The sequence below is a fragment of the Triturus cristatus genome, chromosome 3_1, assembly GCF_964204655.1.
Source record: "Triturus cristatus chromosome 3_1, aTriCri1.1, whole genome shotgun sequence".
Taxonomy (NCBI): domain Eukaryota; kingdom Metazoa; phylum Chordata; class Amphibia; order Caudata; family Salamandridae; genus Triturus; species Triturus cristatus.
The window spans coordinates 1,088,400,342-1,088,416,740 of NC_140583.1; the positions used below are offsets into that span (position 1 = coordinate 1,088,400,342).

General features: G+C 45.7%; 1 protein-coding gene across 2 annotated transcripts in view; it reads left to right on the top strand.

The window, feature by feature from the left end:
* ARHGEF12 (Rho guanine nucleotide exchange factor 12) overlaps positions 1–16,399 on the top strand; it is a 715,358-nt gene that overhangs the window by 493,162 nt on the left and 205,797 nt on the right. For both annotated transcript variants that reach the window (XM_085645963.1, XM_085645964.1), the window contains one exon: positions 11,587–11,674. In XM_085645963.1, coding sequence (XP_085502089.1) covers positions 11,587–11,674 — 88 coding nt within the window. The remainder of the gene's footprint in view (positions 1–11,586; positions 11,675–16,399) is intronic.

Genomic DNA, 16,399 nt, shown 5'->3' on the forward strand with positions numbered 1-16,399 from the left:
CTTCGACACAATCATGTGCCAATGGATCTGTTCCGCCTACTGGTAACAGTGTGGCAGGATTTTAACGTATTACAACGTCTGATTTTTATGTGTGGCTGAAACAATGTTAATTCGTAACCGGTGAGTCTTGCTATAGTCAAGTGTTGTGTTTGTGTGCGGTTCAAGAGAACCTCTACTGCATGTGGTACTTGTACTGTCAATTGATGTCCTAACACTATGGCATCGCTTTGTCTGATTGCTAAAGCTGTTGCTGCCACTGATTTTAGGCACGCTGGAAGTGCCTGAGCTACTGGATCTAATGTACTAGAGAAATAAGCACATGGTTTGTGTGATCCTGCTTGTTCCTGAGTGAGTACTGACAAAGCAGTACCTTCGCGTTCTGTAACAAAGAGTGTAAACTGTTTACTGTAACATGGTGTTGCTAGGACAGGTGCTTGACATAAAGCTTTCTTTAAGCTTTCAAAGGCATGTGTATGTTCTGGAGTCCAAGGGAGGACAGTCGATGTGGCTGCCTCCTGTGTTGTCAACTGGATGAGTGGTTTTGCTAGAAATGCATATTGAGGGATCCACTGCCTACAGTATGAAGTGAGGCCTATAAAAGCCCGCACCTCCTTTTGTGTCTTGGGTGGTGGCATGTTAGCAATTAACTGGATGCGGTCGGGTGTAAGCTGCCTTCCCTCCTTGGACAGCGAGTGCCCAAGGTAAACAACTCGCGGGACACAAAATTGTAGCTTGGAAGGGGACACCTTGTGCCCCTTGTCAGCCAGAAATTTCAAAACCGTCAGTGACGCTTTTTCACATTCAGGTTCGCTTCGGGCGGTGATCAGCAGATCGTCGACATATTGAAGCAAGGCAGTGTTAACTGGCATGTGGATACTGTCAAGTTCTCGTTTCAGTGCTTGGCTATAGATGCTGGGGCTTTCTGTAAATCCTTGAGGTGCGCGTGTGAATTTAAAACTTCGTCCATTTAAACTAAAACCGAATAAGTATTGACTTTCTGGATCAATTGGGACACTAAAGAAAGCATTCTTGAGATCAATTACAGTGAAAAACGTTGCTTCTGAGTCAATAGCTGTGAGTAATGAGGAGATATCTGGGACCACAGGGTATTGTGGTACAATACATTTATTTAATTCGCGCAGATCAATAACCAATCGATATACTGGTGGTGCTTTTGGATCCGTTCTTTTAAGAATCGGAATTATCGGGGAATTACATACATTTGAGTCAGTTTCGACAACCACTCCTTGGGCAATAAGCTCGTCAACGATTTGCAGTAAAGCCACTACAGCATCTGGTGGTAACTTGTATTGTCGCATTCGTGGTAGTACCACTCCTGATTTCAGTGTAACTCGATATGGTGTAATGTTCATGCAACCAACATCAGTGGGGCCTTGTGCCCATAAATGTGTAGGTAAATTCTGCAGTCGGTGATCCATGTCTCTGGATACGTAGTGACCTTTAAAGTCACGTAAAAATAGTCGTACTCCTTCCGGAGAACAACATATTATGGCTCCTAGAGCTTTCAATGTCTTTATGCCTAACAAGTTTTCTGGACATGATTTAGTAAGCAATAAATCTGTAGTACGTGTTAATGGACCGACTGTAAGTGGAAGAGGTTGTGTTACGTCATTTATTATAGGTTTTCCTGAGAATCCAAGGGAAATATTTTGTGAGCCTGAGAGTGGTGCCCCTGGAACTTCACTGCGTCTTATAGTTGTTCTGCTTGCCCCTGTATCAAGTAAAAACTTTCTGTCTTCCCCTAATAGTTCACTATGTACATAAGGTCCCTCTTGGTCTACAGGAACCTCTATAAGGGGTAAGCCGACTTCCCTCTCTAGGCTATCTCATGAGTATCGCTGATAATCGGGATAATCTGTTTGTGCGTACTGATACATCTGTTGTGTTGTTGCTTGAGTTGCAGCAACAGGCTGCGCTTGTGGTGGTGCTACGATCTGTTGTGGAGCTGCCTGTTGCGGAGCTAGTTGTTGCGGAGCTAACCTAGGTTGTGCCTGCTGAGGCAGTTGCTGTTGATTCTGATCCTGTCTAGGTGGACGTGGTCTCATGTGTTCTACCTGTGGCAATATTATGTTTCAGGACTGGACAATCGTGTATATAATGACCGGGTTGTTTACAATAGTTGCATGTCCCTTTCGCAGGACCTGCGGAATCACCTTTTTGATGACTATCGGCTGGAACTGACTGTGCAACAAGCATTTTCATTTTTGTATCTTTCATACGTCTTTGTTCGTGTTCTTGTTCTTCTCTAATTCTATTGTGGTGATATTGTAACATCTGTAGCATCTGTGATGGGGTATTACCTTGCCAGGTACTTTCGAATTTCAATACTCTATTCTTGACTTGCAGCAGAGAATTTTCAACTAATTTTGTCACAAACAGATGTGGATATGACTCACTACTGGCTTTTATACCACTATTTATACTAAAACATTTTTCAAATCGGGAATAGAAATCACTAGTGTCTTCATCTGGTTTTTGTTTACAGGCTGAGATTGCACCCCAGTCTTCCTTTTTCGTAGTTAATAAACGTGGCAGTACCTGTATTAGTAATCCTGCTAGTGCTGCAGTCTTATCCCCAAGCCCTGCTCCTGCAGCTCGGGCCTTTTCTTCGTTTTCTAATGCTGTCCAATCTATCTTTTGGTCTCCCACCTCCCATTCCTTTTCTTTGAGTTTCTCGTAAACACCGGAGGGTAATAGGACTTTCAATATTTTCATAATGTCGGGGTAGGTATACTCTCCCATGAGTAACATGTCCTTTATTTCACGGTGGAAACCTGCTGGGTCCTTGTCATGGCTGGGTACTACTTTCTTCATTTCTAATAATTCCAGTTTAGTTATAGGCGTGTATACAAACACGCGTGTAAAATTATCACCGGCACCTCTGATTGGGTGCACCTCGCGTAACGGATTCTGTCTATCTATGTGATACATTTTTCTTCCCATAATGGGAACTGGAACGTGTTCTGGGCATACGAAATTTAAATATTGGTTTCGGGATTCTAGAATTTCCTTAATCAAATCAGTACCTGACCCTCTCCATATGTTCGTGAGTAGTTCTGTCAATATGTCAGGTAAGGGTCCTGGATCGGAGTGTTGGCCTTTATATAATATAAGGAGGTGTTGAATCATGTATATACTAGCTAGACGCTGTTCATATGGGTCTAGATTCAGAAACGTGTGTGCAAGTACATCATCATTGTATTCGCCGGGACTGTCAGCCCATTGTACTGCTGATCTGGCTAATTCTTGTTCGTCCATGGAATCGAGCATGTGGTACCCCCTTCGATCTCGGAGTAATTTATCAGCGGCTTGGAATAAGTGTTCAGGGGATTTTGCATTTAGCATAGGGTTCGGAAGATGTCTATTACATTCTGGACGTATTGGACGTATTGGGTCATTAAAACCTCTGGTATTATTATGGGATCTTCCTCTACCTACATACGCTATTGTATCTACTTGGTCTGATTCTTGCTCCTCCTCCTCTCTGTTTAGGTCAGTGGGGTCTACCTCTAATCTTTCTTCGTGTATTCGTTCTACTTCTTTGCGGATCTTTCGGTACATAGCTACTATACATAACAGTTTATCATGTCTTCCTTCTGATATATTCTTACCCCAAGTGACAAGTTTTTGCATTTCTTCCGGATTTACCCCTGGCCGGTCTTGATTTCTGATTACACAGTTTATGAGGAAACGTAACAGTTGTCCCTGTACCTCCACTTTCTGGTACTCCATGGCTCTGCTAATACTTTCAGGACCTCGTCCTGACTGGACAAAGTGATATATATTTTCTAAATGTGTAGCCATTCCGGGTAGCTTCGTTAAATATATTGCGGCTCGTCGAATACGTAATGATGACAGCAGCATTTCGTCCCGTTTACCGGGTACAGGATCATATCTACAATCTACTAGAAGTTCCTTGAGCATGTCAGGGGTTGCTAGTTTGGGCGTACGTTGGTGTGCTAATTCTCTAAGGGAAAATTTATCTCCTCTGGGTGGCGTAGAAAAAATGTCTGTCGTACCTCCTATAGCACCGTCTGGGGTGCTGGACGTGAAAGGATTTGTTGAAGGTGAGACAGCAACCGTCGTTGCGGGAAAAACTGTAGAAACAGATGTGTTTGTCGGAATGTGTGTCGAAACCTGTTGTTGTGGAGGTACAGACGGAGAATCTTGGCGATGAGCATCATCGGCAAGCGGTCTATGTGGTGCGGTATTTGCATACTCGGGAGCTGCGTCATCTAAATAAGAGGAAAGGAAAACATCTTCTGCGGTTCTAGGATGCCCCTTGGGATGTACTTTTATTGGAAACAATGGAGGTGGCAAGTCTTTTGGTATTTCCGGAGTAGCCTTAGGTAACCCTTCGGCCAGAAGTGGATACATACCATTCATGAGGGCGTTTCTTTGTCTGTCTATTTGTTCTGATTTTACTCGGGTACCTTCCTCAAGTAATAGATTTTCTCGGGTTTTAGTTGAATTCTCTCTACCTTTCTCTTCCTGTCTGAGTGCTTTTTCCGTACGTCTATATGATTCTTTACGCCATAATTCAATGGCATCTTTCTGTGACTGTCTGGCTTTCTTTTTCCATAATTCTTCTTCTACTCTCATGATGCAATCTGCATCCCAGGTCCCCGCTGCGGGCCATCTCTGACTCTCTGGTAATTCTTTGGTGTAGTCCACCCATAAATCAAGAAATAATACGGCATCTAGGCCATGCTTATGATACATAAAGTACCCTGGAGTGTCCCTAGGTGGGATGGGAACGGCTTCTTCGAGTACACCTTTTCTAGTTTTGATCTGTCTTAGTTTCGAAAAGAGCGGCATTTTTAGACCTTATTACTAGAACACACTTTATAAAAACACAATAATGAACAGTCATTCACACCACAGTATATAGAACGTATTTAAAACATTTAACACTTAACAGTTTTACGAACAATGATAGCTAATAGAAAACTAGTTACTGACGTAATACTGACACTAGATAATACTTATTTATATTTATTTATATGCAAAACATACTATATATACTGCTAAACAGTACAGATACACTGCTAAAACAGTGCAGACCGGATTTGTGTACCCAAACCCGTCCTTGACCGGCACAGACTATGTGCACGTTAAATGCCTCCCCGGTAATGGTACTCACCGGGTAGCTCGGAACGGAAGGCCTCGGAACGGAACTGAAACTGGACTGGACCGGACTGGACTCGGAACTTCGGAACCTGGCGGGTCTCTGTATACCTCGGATCTTGCTCTCTCAGCTAGGCTCTGGTCGGGATACTTCGCACTTCTCACCGCCTCGTCTGGGTGTTGATCGCAGCCTCAGTCGTCCCCGCTTGGCCGGAGGGAGATACAGGAAATCCTGCAGATACGCGTTTTTGTCCGTTCAGCTGTGGCAGGAGACCGGGCCTGCAACGCACCGCCGGCGCGTGAGATGAGAAAGTGTCCCTATTCGGGCGCCAATTTATGTGGTAAATATTTCGTTACCGGTACTATTTTTTATGCGGTAAAGTCTATTAAAAATAACTCAGTAAAATGAGAGGCAGAATCCGTGGTATTAGAGGTTTAAAAAGGCTTTATTCCTATACAAAGGAACACAATTCGAATTGTTGGCGTTCTATTCCATCACCACGAAAGTTCAGGAAGGAAGGGCATATATTATTGACAGGTAATCATTTTTATAGAAAAGGCATTACAGTAAAACAGATGTAGTAGGCGTATCAACTGATAAGAAAAATAAACTATGCATGCGTAACTAGAATAGGCGTAACTAGACAACGTCATCATACATGAGGTCATAAGTGGGTGGATCCATAAGAGAATCCTGCAATGTCAGCAGAAATATTTGGCAGAGATGCGTGCGCAGCCGCATGACGTGTGATTGACGTGCAACTAGAGGGAGAAAGGGACTTGACATTTAGCTCTACATGTGGAGACAAAAAGTCTGGGGTTATGTCAACCTAATCCCAAATCATATCTAATATCCTATGTTTTAAGAACTGTGTTATCCAAAAAAAGAGGTCTCTTAGGATAGAATCTTATTCTATACTGACTATACTGACTAGTGCGTGTACAAGCGTCTAAGTGTCTACACTAGATGCGAGGGGGTAGGAATATTCCATGGTAACAGGGCTATGAATTACTTGCATGAGGACAGCGAGGCCTGGCCCCTTTGCACGGTAGCTGGAGGAATGTTTACCTAAACTGCTAGACAGGAATGCATCGGATGAGGGGCAGAGGAGATAATCTTGAAGGTGAAATACAGTTTTTTGGCAAGCTACGGGCTGGATCAGGCACCGTTAGCCGCGCAGGGAGTGAGACAAAGTTCATGGTCACAGATGCAGGCTCAGACTGGAGCTTTCAGAGGCAGAAGGCAGGAAAAGGCTTGATGACAGAATTCGGGCCTACTCGCCTGAATCTGTAAAATGTGGAAAGTGAACCACATAAAGTCGGTGGCCTTTCATACTTAGGAAAGGAATATCTGACCCATTCATGGTGGATCTGAAAGAGGACATGTTGACGGTGGACGCACATATATTTGCGTCTTCAAAACTGGAGCAGGAGGGAACATACATGTACGTATAGCATGTACATGGAGCCGTTGGGGTCTACGATAGGGGACATAACTGATCACAAAATTCATATTTCCTCAACCTCACCCAGGATGTGCATTGTTGCAGGCCCGGGAGAGCAGGAGCTCTCCCACCCAGGGGTCCAGCAACGTGTCTGCTGTGTGGCAGCCTGGGCAGCCTCAGAGCAGACGTGGATTGTAAGTTAGCTGTAAGGGGGCATCTCTAAGATGCCCTCTGGGGTGCTTAGTACATTAAATACTGGCATGAGTGTGGGTTCAATGTGCTGAGAAGTTTGATACCAAACTTCCCAGGCTTCAGTGTTGCCATTATGGTGCTGTGGAGCTCGTGTTTGACGAGCTCTCAGCACCATGTACTCTTAAATGACCGCACTGCACTTACAGCGCCCAGGAATGGACCTGGGTACTGTAGGGGCACAGGGCTCCTGCTCCTGTGCCCACACCATAGGCATAATGCACCCAGCTAGAGGGGTGGCTGACATCTGCCTTGGCAGTGTAGGTGATGGGCATGGTACACAGTGATGTGTGCCATGTCGACTCTTTGTTTTGTCCTGCACCCAGACACTCAGCCTGCAAGGGCAGTGTGTGTGTGTGAGGGTACAGGGCCTCTGAGGGTGGCACAATGAGTGCTGCAGCCCTTAGAGGCCTTCCCTGGCCACAAGGCCCTGGGTACCCAGGGTACCATTTACTAGGGGCTGACATGTGGCCAGGGTTTGTGTGGTTTAAGGAAGAAACATAGGCCCTGGGCACCTGATTGGCAGGAACCCAGGGTACACTCAATCAAAGTACATTCAGCAATTTCGCAAAAAGTGGGGGCATACCATGCAAGAAAGATGGCACTTTCTCACAATTCTTGACCCTGGGGGAACCCTGGTTCTAACCCCAGAATACCAACTCCCACAACAAAGTATTTACCTGTTTACCGATAACTTCATTTCTCTCCATAGGAATACATTGGCTGATTTTCCTTGAAAAATGTTTTAAGTGTGGAGTTGATTTGAATAAAAACCTGAACATCTGCAACTGTACATAAAACTGATTTACTTACCTTTCCTCTAGGAAATGTCCCAGTGTGATTTCGAGACATATCTCACTGAGTAGGAAAAGTAACTTAAAAATAATCTGAAAAGTAACTATAAAGTAATCTGAAAAGTAATTTCAACATTTTGACTTTCCTGTATTTCAATCAGGTGCATTTGAACCTGCATTCAATTGTAAAACACTGCATAAGATTTTCAAAGTATGTATATCACTTACCTGTGCTAGACTTGGCTTGGTTCTAGAAATGAAACACCTTAATAATATTTTTATACAAACAAAATTGGTCTGAGTTCAGTCTTTGAGTGTGTGACATCATTTGCTGATTGAGTTTGTACAACAAATGCTTAACACTACCCTCTGATAAAACCTTACTTCTGGCCCACACTGCCACATATAGAAAGTATGGTGCTATCTACTTTTACCACTGCCTACCATTGGGGTTCCACTGGACTCTGTGCACACTATTACTCATTTTGGTGTAGTATATACAGAGCCAGCTCCCTACAGTGTGGACAACAAATGCTTAACCCTACCCTCCGACAAAGCCTTACTGCTCACCCACACTACCACAATTAGAGAGTAAGGTGCTATCTACTTTTACCTCTTCCTACCTTTGGGAGTCCACTGGACTCTGTGCACACTATACCTCATTTTGGTATTGTATATACAGAGCCAGGTTCCTGCAAGGAGCTCAAAGGAACTGAACCCGAAAGACGTCTGCAGTACCTCCCTGTAAGCAAACAGGCATGGTAAGAGGACGTCCCACTTACGCCTTATGGGTTCACCAAGGCCCATAATTGTGCCCTTCAGGGTCTGGTTGGATCTCTCCACCAGCCCATTTACCTTGGGGGTGGTAAGGTGTGGTTAACTTATAGGTAACACTGCACCTTTGCCACTGGGATTTCATATATGTAGATATGAAATTGGTCCCCTGGTCAGACATCACCTCTGTGGGGAATCCCACATGGGAGAAGATCCCCATCAACGCCTGACCCACCACAGGGACGATCAGAGTCCGGAGAGGGATGCCTTCGGGGTACCAGGTGGCATGGACCACCAAGAGCAGGATGAACTTGTTGCCCATGGCTGTCTTGGGGTCCAGAGGCCCCACAATGTCGATGCCCACCCTCTAAAATGGGGTGCTAATGACAGGGAAAGGTTGGAGAGGAGTGTTGCACTTCCTTCCACTCTTTCCACTTGCCTGGCAAGTCCTACAATTGGTGTTGGAGACGTTGCACATCCCGGGCAGGTAAAAGTGGGTGACAAGCCTTTGAAAGGTCTTGCCTTGCCCTAGAGGCCCTGCTAAAGGCGCATCATGAGCCAGACTCAGTAGGAAGGCTCTGAAGCGCTGGGATACCACCAGCACATGGGCTAACCCAGGCTCAGCAACCTTAGACTCACGATACAGGAGACCATTCTCCCAGTAAATCCAATGTGATCCAAACTGATTACCTGCTGCCTGGTTTGCAGCCTGATGCCGTAAACCAACAAGAGAAGGTCATTCCTGCTGCTCCTTGAGAATTCCTCCCTAGAGGGCCCCCCCTTCCTGCTGCCAATGGGTCAGCTCAGACAGGCCCCCCAGTTTGGCCAATTGCACCCCCCTGCTCCAGGGCAACCCCCTCAAGGTTTGCCTCCTCCTGGACCGTGGGAACTTCTCTTTCTAGCAGGCACCTGGGCCACTCTTTCAGGCTCCAGGTCCTCTTGATTGCCCTATTCATCACTGCTGCTTGGGGAGGCCATCTGGGAGAGGTGGAAATCACAGCATTCTGGTCTCCAGCTGAGACCCAGCTTCACATCAGTTTGCTAGTTTTGCAGGTGATTTGCTTTGTGTTCAAAGCCTTCTTACCAACTGTCAAGGGGAGGCTGCTACAGGTTCTTACAGCCAAAAGCACCACCATGTGGTACTGCAAGATGCAGGGCGTGGGAGTTTTCTGTGCCAGGAGTTTTGTGTGTCTCTGGAACTGGTTGAATCATCAGTTATAGCATTTCACTGGTAGTTCACCCACTAGCCAGGATCTTTAAATGCCGGGTGGACTGACACATGGAGGTGGTGCAGGGTGTCTTCCAGCAATGGGGAGAACCATGGCTTGATCTTTTTGCCACCCTTGAATGCGCAGTGTCCAAACTGCGGTTGTAGCCTTGTTGGGAAGATGCATTCTGCCAGGAGTGAGGCATAGGACCCCTGTACTCTGTTCCTCTACTACTCGCCCTGCCCCAAATTCTGAAGCGTGTCAGGAGCGTGTGGTACCTGGAACATCTACTTTGAGCATCTCTCCTCCGATTAGGCTGCTGCTTCGGTAGGATCTTCTGTTGCAGCTGGTTCAGGGTGTTGCACCCAAGAATTTTCAACCTGCCTCACCATGCCTGGGCATAGATTTGTAGTAATGATTCTTCTTTGACATACCTCCTTTTGGCCTTTTTAAGTCTGCTGGTCCAGCCATCCATGTACAAATCACCAGTTGTAATGAGTTTTATAAAACATTTGTAACATATGTTCTACCAAATTCCTTTGCTATGCCACACATAGGACTGGAACTTTCCTCATATGTACCACTATCTAGCCATTTTACAGTTGTTCACTGCACCTCCTCACTGTGAAAACAGTCTTTCTGATTGCAATAACTTCAGCATTCCATATGAGTGAGCTTCAGGTCCTCTTAGTTCATCCTCCTCATACCACCCTTTTTCCAGACAAACTGGTGTTACGGACTCAACCTGCATTCCTACCATAGAATGTGGTGCCTTTCCTTGTCTGACAAACCATTACTCTTCCTACATTCCTTGCACTCCCTCATCCATCAAAAGGGTAAGAGAGTCCATTGTTTGGATCCTGAGAGAGCACTGAGCTTATACATCGATCGTACCAAGTAACATCTGGTGAATGATCAGCTCCTTTGGGGTTTTCTGGCACACAAAAGGGCAAGGCAGTGAAGAAATGGACCATCTTCTGATGGGTAGTTCTCTGTATTAAGTCTGCTATACATTGGCTAAGAAGCAGCCTCCAAAAGGCTGAGAGTAAAATTCACCAGAGCTAAGGCTCCCAGGGTTATATGTGGGCCTCAGTGCACAAATTCACGAAGCACCACTGCCTTGATTGCTAGCTGCAATGCGAACGGCATTTAGTCTATTATGTCCTGTAGGACTTCTTGATCTGAGATGGTTTAGACACCCACCACCTTGTGAGAAACTGCTTTGCTATCCATTTATAGGGTGAGGAATCTGTGGTTAGAAGTATCCATCTGAAGAACATGGGACTTACCTTTGCTAACACTCTTTCTGGCGGATACTCTATCTGCAGATCCTCACTGCCCGCATCAATTCCCCGTTCAGTGGATTGGTCTCTTTCCATCACAAAAGGTCCTAATTTTAGAAATCTGCACTCTGCTTCTTCTTATCTGGTGGTTCGGAGTCTGAGAGTGCGGACAGATATATGAAAAGAAACTTACATCAGCAATCATTGGCGGCGCTTATATGTGACTAAGTGAGTGACTTCTGGAGCAGAGTACCATAATACCTCTTCCTGGCCCACAGAGGCACTGTCTTTGGAGTTTTGGGATCAAGTCTGGTGCCTGGGGCTATTCACAAGGTGAGGAATCTGATGCTAGTTGTTAGATTGAGAATCCACCAAAAAGAGTTTCTAAAGCCAAATTATATTTTTTCATTTATATATTTCCAAGAATGCCTGCTATAGAAAATATCAGAAAAAATAAAAGGGAACCGAAGCATGAAGTATTTGAGAGAGAAGAGCAGGGGGTTATTGTGACCTTGTCAGAGAATGGAGGTTTTGGGATTCATGAGAGTAGGGGGAATTTTCAAATGGGGTGCCTCAGGTGCTCATGTAGTCGTATATGTGTGCAGTGTACTTTCTCTGTTTATTGTCAACATTTGATGTTAAGTCACTGACTCTTTCTGACCTGGCCTACTTCCTTTCTCTGCAGACAATAAGGCGTTATTCGTAATTTCCATGTCGGATAACAGCTCCCAGATTTATGAACTAGTGGCACAAACCGTTTCTGAAAAGAATGTGTAAGTTATCCACAGTGCTTTAAGTTTCTTAAGATTTCTTTGAAATGGAAAGAGTATCATTTTATAACCTGACTGCATTAGGATTTACCAACGCCTTTCAGAAAATATGGTACTAATGTTTGTGCTAGATGTCTGTTTAATTAGAGCGTTTGCAAATCATTGTAAACAAAATACACACATTTTCTTGAACTGACCTGTTATTGTGCATTCTCCCTCCAAAGCACAGTGATGGACACTGACAATCATTCAATCTTTGGTGCGTCCTTAATGAACTAAGGTGTCTTTAAATTAAAAGTAAGCGCAATCTAATGTGTTATTTTTGGTTCATGATTGAATGTTGTAGAAGCAAAGAAGACTAGTCAAAGATTTGTCTTCCTGTGTATTGATGTTGTTGACATGTCTCTAAAAATGTGTCAGGGCTATCCGGAGAAAAAAGCGGATTTGGAGTGGCCGAGCTCTGCTTCTGCCTTGCCACACTTAGTCTTTCACCTCAAACTGGGCCAGCTACAATCAGTGGATATAGAGCCTACTCAGAGTCTGCCATAGTGAGAAAGTGGATCCGAAGTAGAGAGGTGCATTGGTTTGATCCCAATAAGGACACTGTGCTAGAGGTAGGAAGAGAGCCACATGCTCTCTGTCTTGCTGCTGCGGTATGGAATAGAGTAATCATGGTGCTGAGATAGGAGTGCATGTCTGGTCATCCCTGATGATATGACCTTCATGGAGAAGACTGAACAGGTGCCTTGACTGAGAAGATCCAATCGATTGTGAGAGACGAAGGAGGGTGCAGGCGGCTAATACATCATTTGGCGGCCTGCCCTTGGTGAAGACCAACATGCTGAAAAAATGCTGCACTGCACTGAGAGACACAAACGGGTGCATAGGCATGTAAGCCCATCATGGTTACTGGAATCCTCTGCACCAAGTAAAAGCTGGAAGGTCTCTCTGAACGTGGGCACTGTACAAAATACCCCACAGGTTTTTAGATTGATCCCAACAGGCTCTATAACTCTGCTGCTACTACGTGATAAGTTGCTCCAACCTTGTCAAGCCCTCTCCCAAAAGTAATCAAACACCTCTCTAGCCTGAGAAAGTTGATTTCGAACAAAGCATTACATTTAGTTCCTTACATGACTTGGTCCACCATTGCTGCAAAAAGAAGAAGATAACACAACATACAAGGGATATGCTGTCTGCAAAGAGAGCCAAGAGTGAAAGAGGAGAAAAGTCAAGTGCCTTGATAAGGTCCTCCCTTGAGAAGTCACCTGAGTCTGCACCAGTAGACACATTAGCCTAGGAGTAACTAAGGCAGTCCTGGATGAACTTTAAGGAGAAAATTTCCATGAGCCAAGTGGATTTCAAAATGTTTCTCCATGAGCTACATAAGAATGTAAGAGCACTAGAGAGCAAAGTGGACGACTTTAAAAATATAGTCATTAACTTGACAGGTGAACAACACCATTTGGGCTAGAAAATCTTAGCTCTTAAAAACTTATATGGAGCTACTGTTGAAACCAGAAGACCTCGATAACCAATCATGTTGCAACAGTATAAAAATAAGGAGCCTTTCTAGTAACTCAGAGGACTGTCATTCACTCCTACAGTAGGAGTCTCCCTCTTCACCTCAGGTACTGACCAGAGGCCCTCCAAACAGCCGTAACTTGACAGAGGGCCTGGTGTGGCCCTGTGCAGAGAAGCACCACCAGATATCCTTAAATGTGTGCACTTCTATTGAGACAAAGAGGAAATTATCAATCTTGTACTTAGCACTGACACCATCACATTCACAAGGTATTGGGCTATTTAGGCAATTCTCAAACTTCTTGTGAGACTGGGACGTGCCCTACCTTCGAGGCCCACCCGTTCTGTGAAAAGATATATACATATATAAATTGCTGCATGTAGATACACCTGCTCTGCATACTCCTGACATCTTGTGTTGGGGTTGGACACGTACATCTTTTTTCTTTTTTTCAGAATACTTCTTTCGAGTAACACGTTTTTACTCCTCCTGTGACTGGTATTGCGCTTGTTCATCTGTTCAATTTTTAGATCAATTTCATCCTCCTGTGGGTTAAGACATGGGTCGCTGAAGCTCCCAGTTCATGCCAGGTGTCGTTTGTCGTCGGGGCCTTCTGGAGGCTTCCACTTCTGTTAGCACAGAACAGTTGTGTTTGCAGTTGCTGTCTCCATCCTTTCAGTTCTGTCCTGGATATTTGTTTGGGTTTCGGCCAACTGGCCTTTCTCCTCGGCCACTCGCTTTGAGAATGTACAGGCCATGATGGAAAGGACCCCCTTTCAGTACTATCCACAGTGCCACTCCCAATGCTAGCGGCACGATCACCGCTCAATCCGCAACCTTTGCTTGTTGCTTGACCACAACATCTCGTTCTCCACCTACCTCTCATTCCAGTCCAAGCAGACCCGCAGGTTCAAATGCAATTGGCGGCTTGCTTGGAGAAAGATGGTGCAGGGGCAAGACGACAACACCCCAACATCTTTGATGTAGAAGCTGAAGAAGAAACGGGTGCCTCAAAGTCTGTGGAGCAGCCAGCCTGCTTCAGTTCGAAACCAAGCCTCCCTTCGGATACCAAGGGCAACGACCAGCCACCCACACAGGGACAACGCTAGAAGGAGCATACTGTGATAACTGTGCCCCATAACACTCACGAGCCGGTTGACCACTGCCCTTCAAGGGCCTGGCATCTCTGACGCCGAGACTGCCACACAATACCTGGCCTTCTTTAGCGCCGGCAGTGCCCTCGATGCCATACAGTTTTTGTCGCTGGTGCGACCTCACCATTCAGAGCCAAAACACCCTTTTACAACGAGACAGACTTTTGAATAAACAACCGTCAACATAAATTTCGGCTTCCGAGCTGAAACACCAATCAGTGTCGACTCGCCCATCCAAGATGCCATCTTCACTGGGATCTGTGGACCTCAAGCGTCCTATTTTACAGCGCCTCCTGGAGCAGTTGGAGGAAAGTAGACAGAGGAGAAATTTCATTCACCATCAAATGGGTAAGATCTGTTTACAACCGACTCTAAAAGTACAAGACACTCTTCCTCGCGAAAGGAAGCTTACCTTCAAGGAGCAGTTTGCATTGGAGCTACCACCTCTTCCAAAGCCCAAGAAACATAGAGATAGGGGCATCAGCTCCCTATCTTCTCCACCTTCTCCTCTTTTCACCCAAAGCAACTACCCCCCACCACCACATAGGCCACCTCCGCCAAGGGGGTTCTCACATTCCTCCTGCCGGGAGAGTAGCGGAATAGATTCTACAGACTAATACCATGTCCTGTACAATGCAGAGCCCTGGGATGAATCTTGGGATGACTATGGGGTTGTTCCTACAGTCTACAACGACCCAAACATCTATCCCACAAAGCCTTCCCCTCTGAATGATACTACCTCGTATCATAAGGCCATTTAGAGGGTGGCCACCTTCCCTAATGTGGACTTGCATACCATCATAGAGGAGGATGACTTCTTAGTGAAGACACTTTCACACACACTGTGTTAACCCAATACCTTTCTATGGTCAAGGGCATGTTAAAATCCACCCACAAGGCTTTTAAAGACCCTGTTAAGGTCAGAGTAATCACACCCAGGGTTTATAAAAAGTATAAGGCCTCCCCCCCTCCCACATATAGCAGCTTCCCACAACTCTCTGGTTGTCCACACTGCCCAAAGGTATTGGGGATGCTCTGCCACCAGGTAAATAAAAAAAGTAAATAAGTGTGGCACGCAAAATAGTAGCCACAAAATCTGCCACACATTGGCGCATCGCCAACTTGGCGGCCTCCTCTCGAGGACGACTGAGCTCAGTAGGATGAAGAGTACTCCAATATCTCCCAAACTAATATAGGCAAAATGTTCAGTAGCTTGTGGCCAAGAGCCAGACCATCTCAAACACCACCATCAAGTGTGCCGTAGATGTAGCCGACACTGCTGCCAGGGATATTAACTCCGCATCCTAATTCACCAGCATGCCTTGCTCTGTCTGTGGCTTCAAGCCTGAAGTCCAGCAGCACCTGATCAACAGGCCCTTTGATGAGGAATACCTCTTTGGTCCTCCAGTTGATCACATGCTAGAGAACATTAAAAAAAACTGACACTGCCAAGGCAACGAGAACCCTCAAGACCCCATAACCACACCGGTTCTTTTGCCACACAGAGTTTCAGGGCGACGCTAAGACCACCTCACTGAAGGCCTCTGTCTCCTACCAGAGGCAATAGCAGCAGTAAGAGGCAGAGGCAGTGCGGCAAAGGGAGTCGCTCCCACCAAGCAGTGGCTCCCTCTCCCTTCCCTCCGATCACACAACACCTGTGGGGTGTTCCGCACCAAATGGCAATATATCAGCTCTGACCTGTGAGTTCTGTTCATTGTGCAACACAGTTATTGACTGGAACCTTCCCCGGCAGATACTCCAAGCGACCAACAGTGCTTCCTCCAGGAGGAATCAAACGCCCTACTGCTAAAAAGGACCAAAGAGCCTATTCTGTCGCACCACCACTGCAAATTCCCTGTTCTTTGTCATCCCTAAGAAAGACGGGTCCATCGGGTCCATCCTCGATCTCAAGCCCCTCAACAAGTTTATCCTGTCTGAGAACTTCCACATGGCCATGCTCCAGGGTGTCATCCCACTGCGGCATCAAGGCGACCTCATGATTGCCCTGAACCTGAAGGATGGCAATTTCCATATCTCAATCCATCCTGC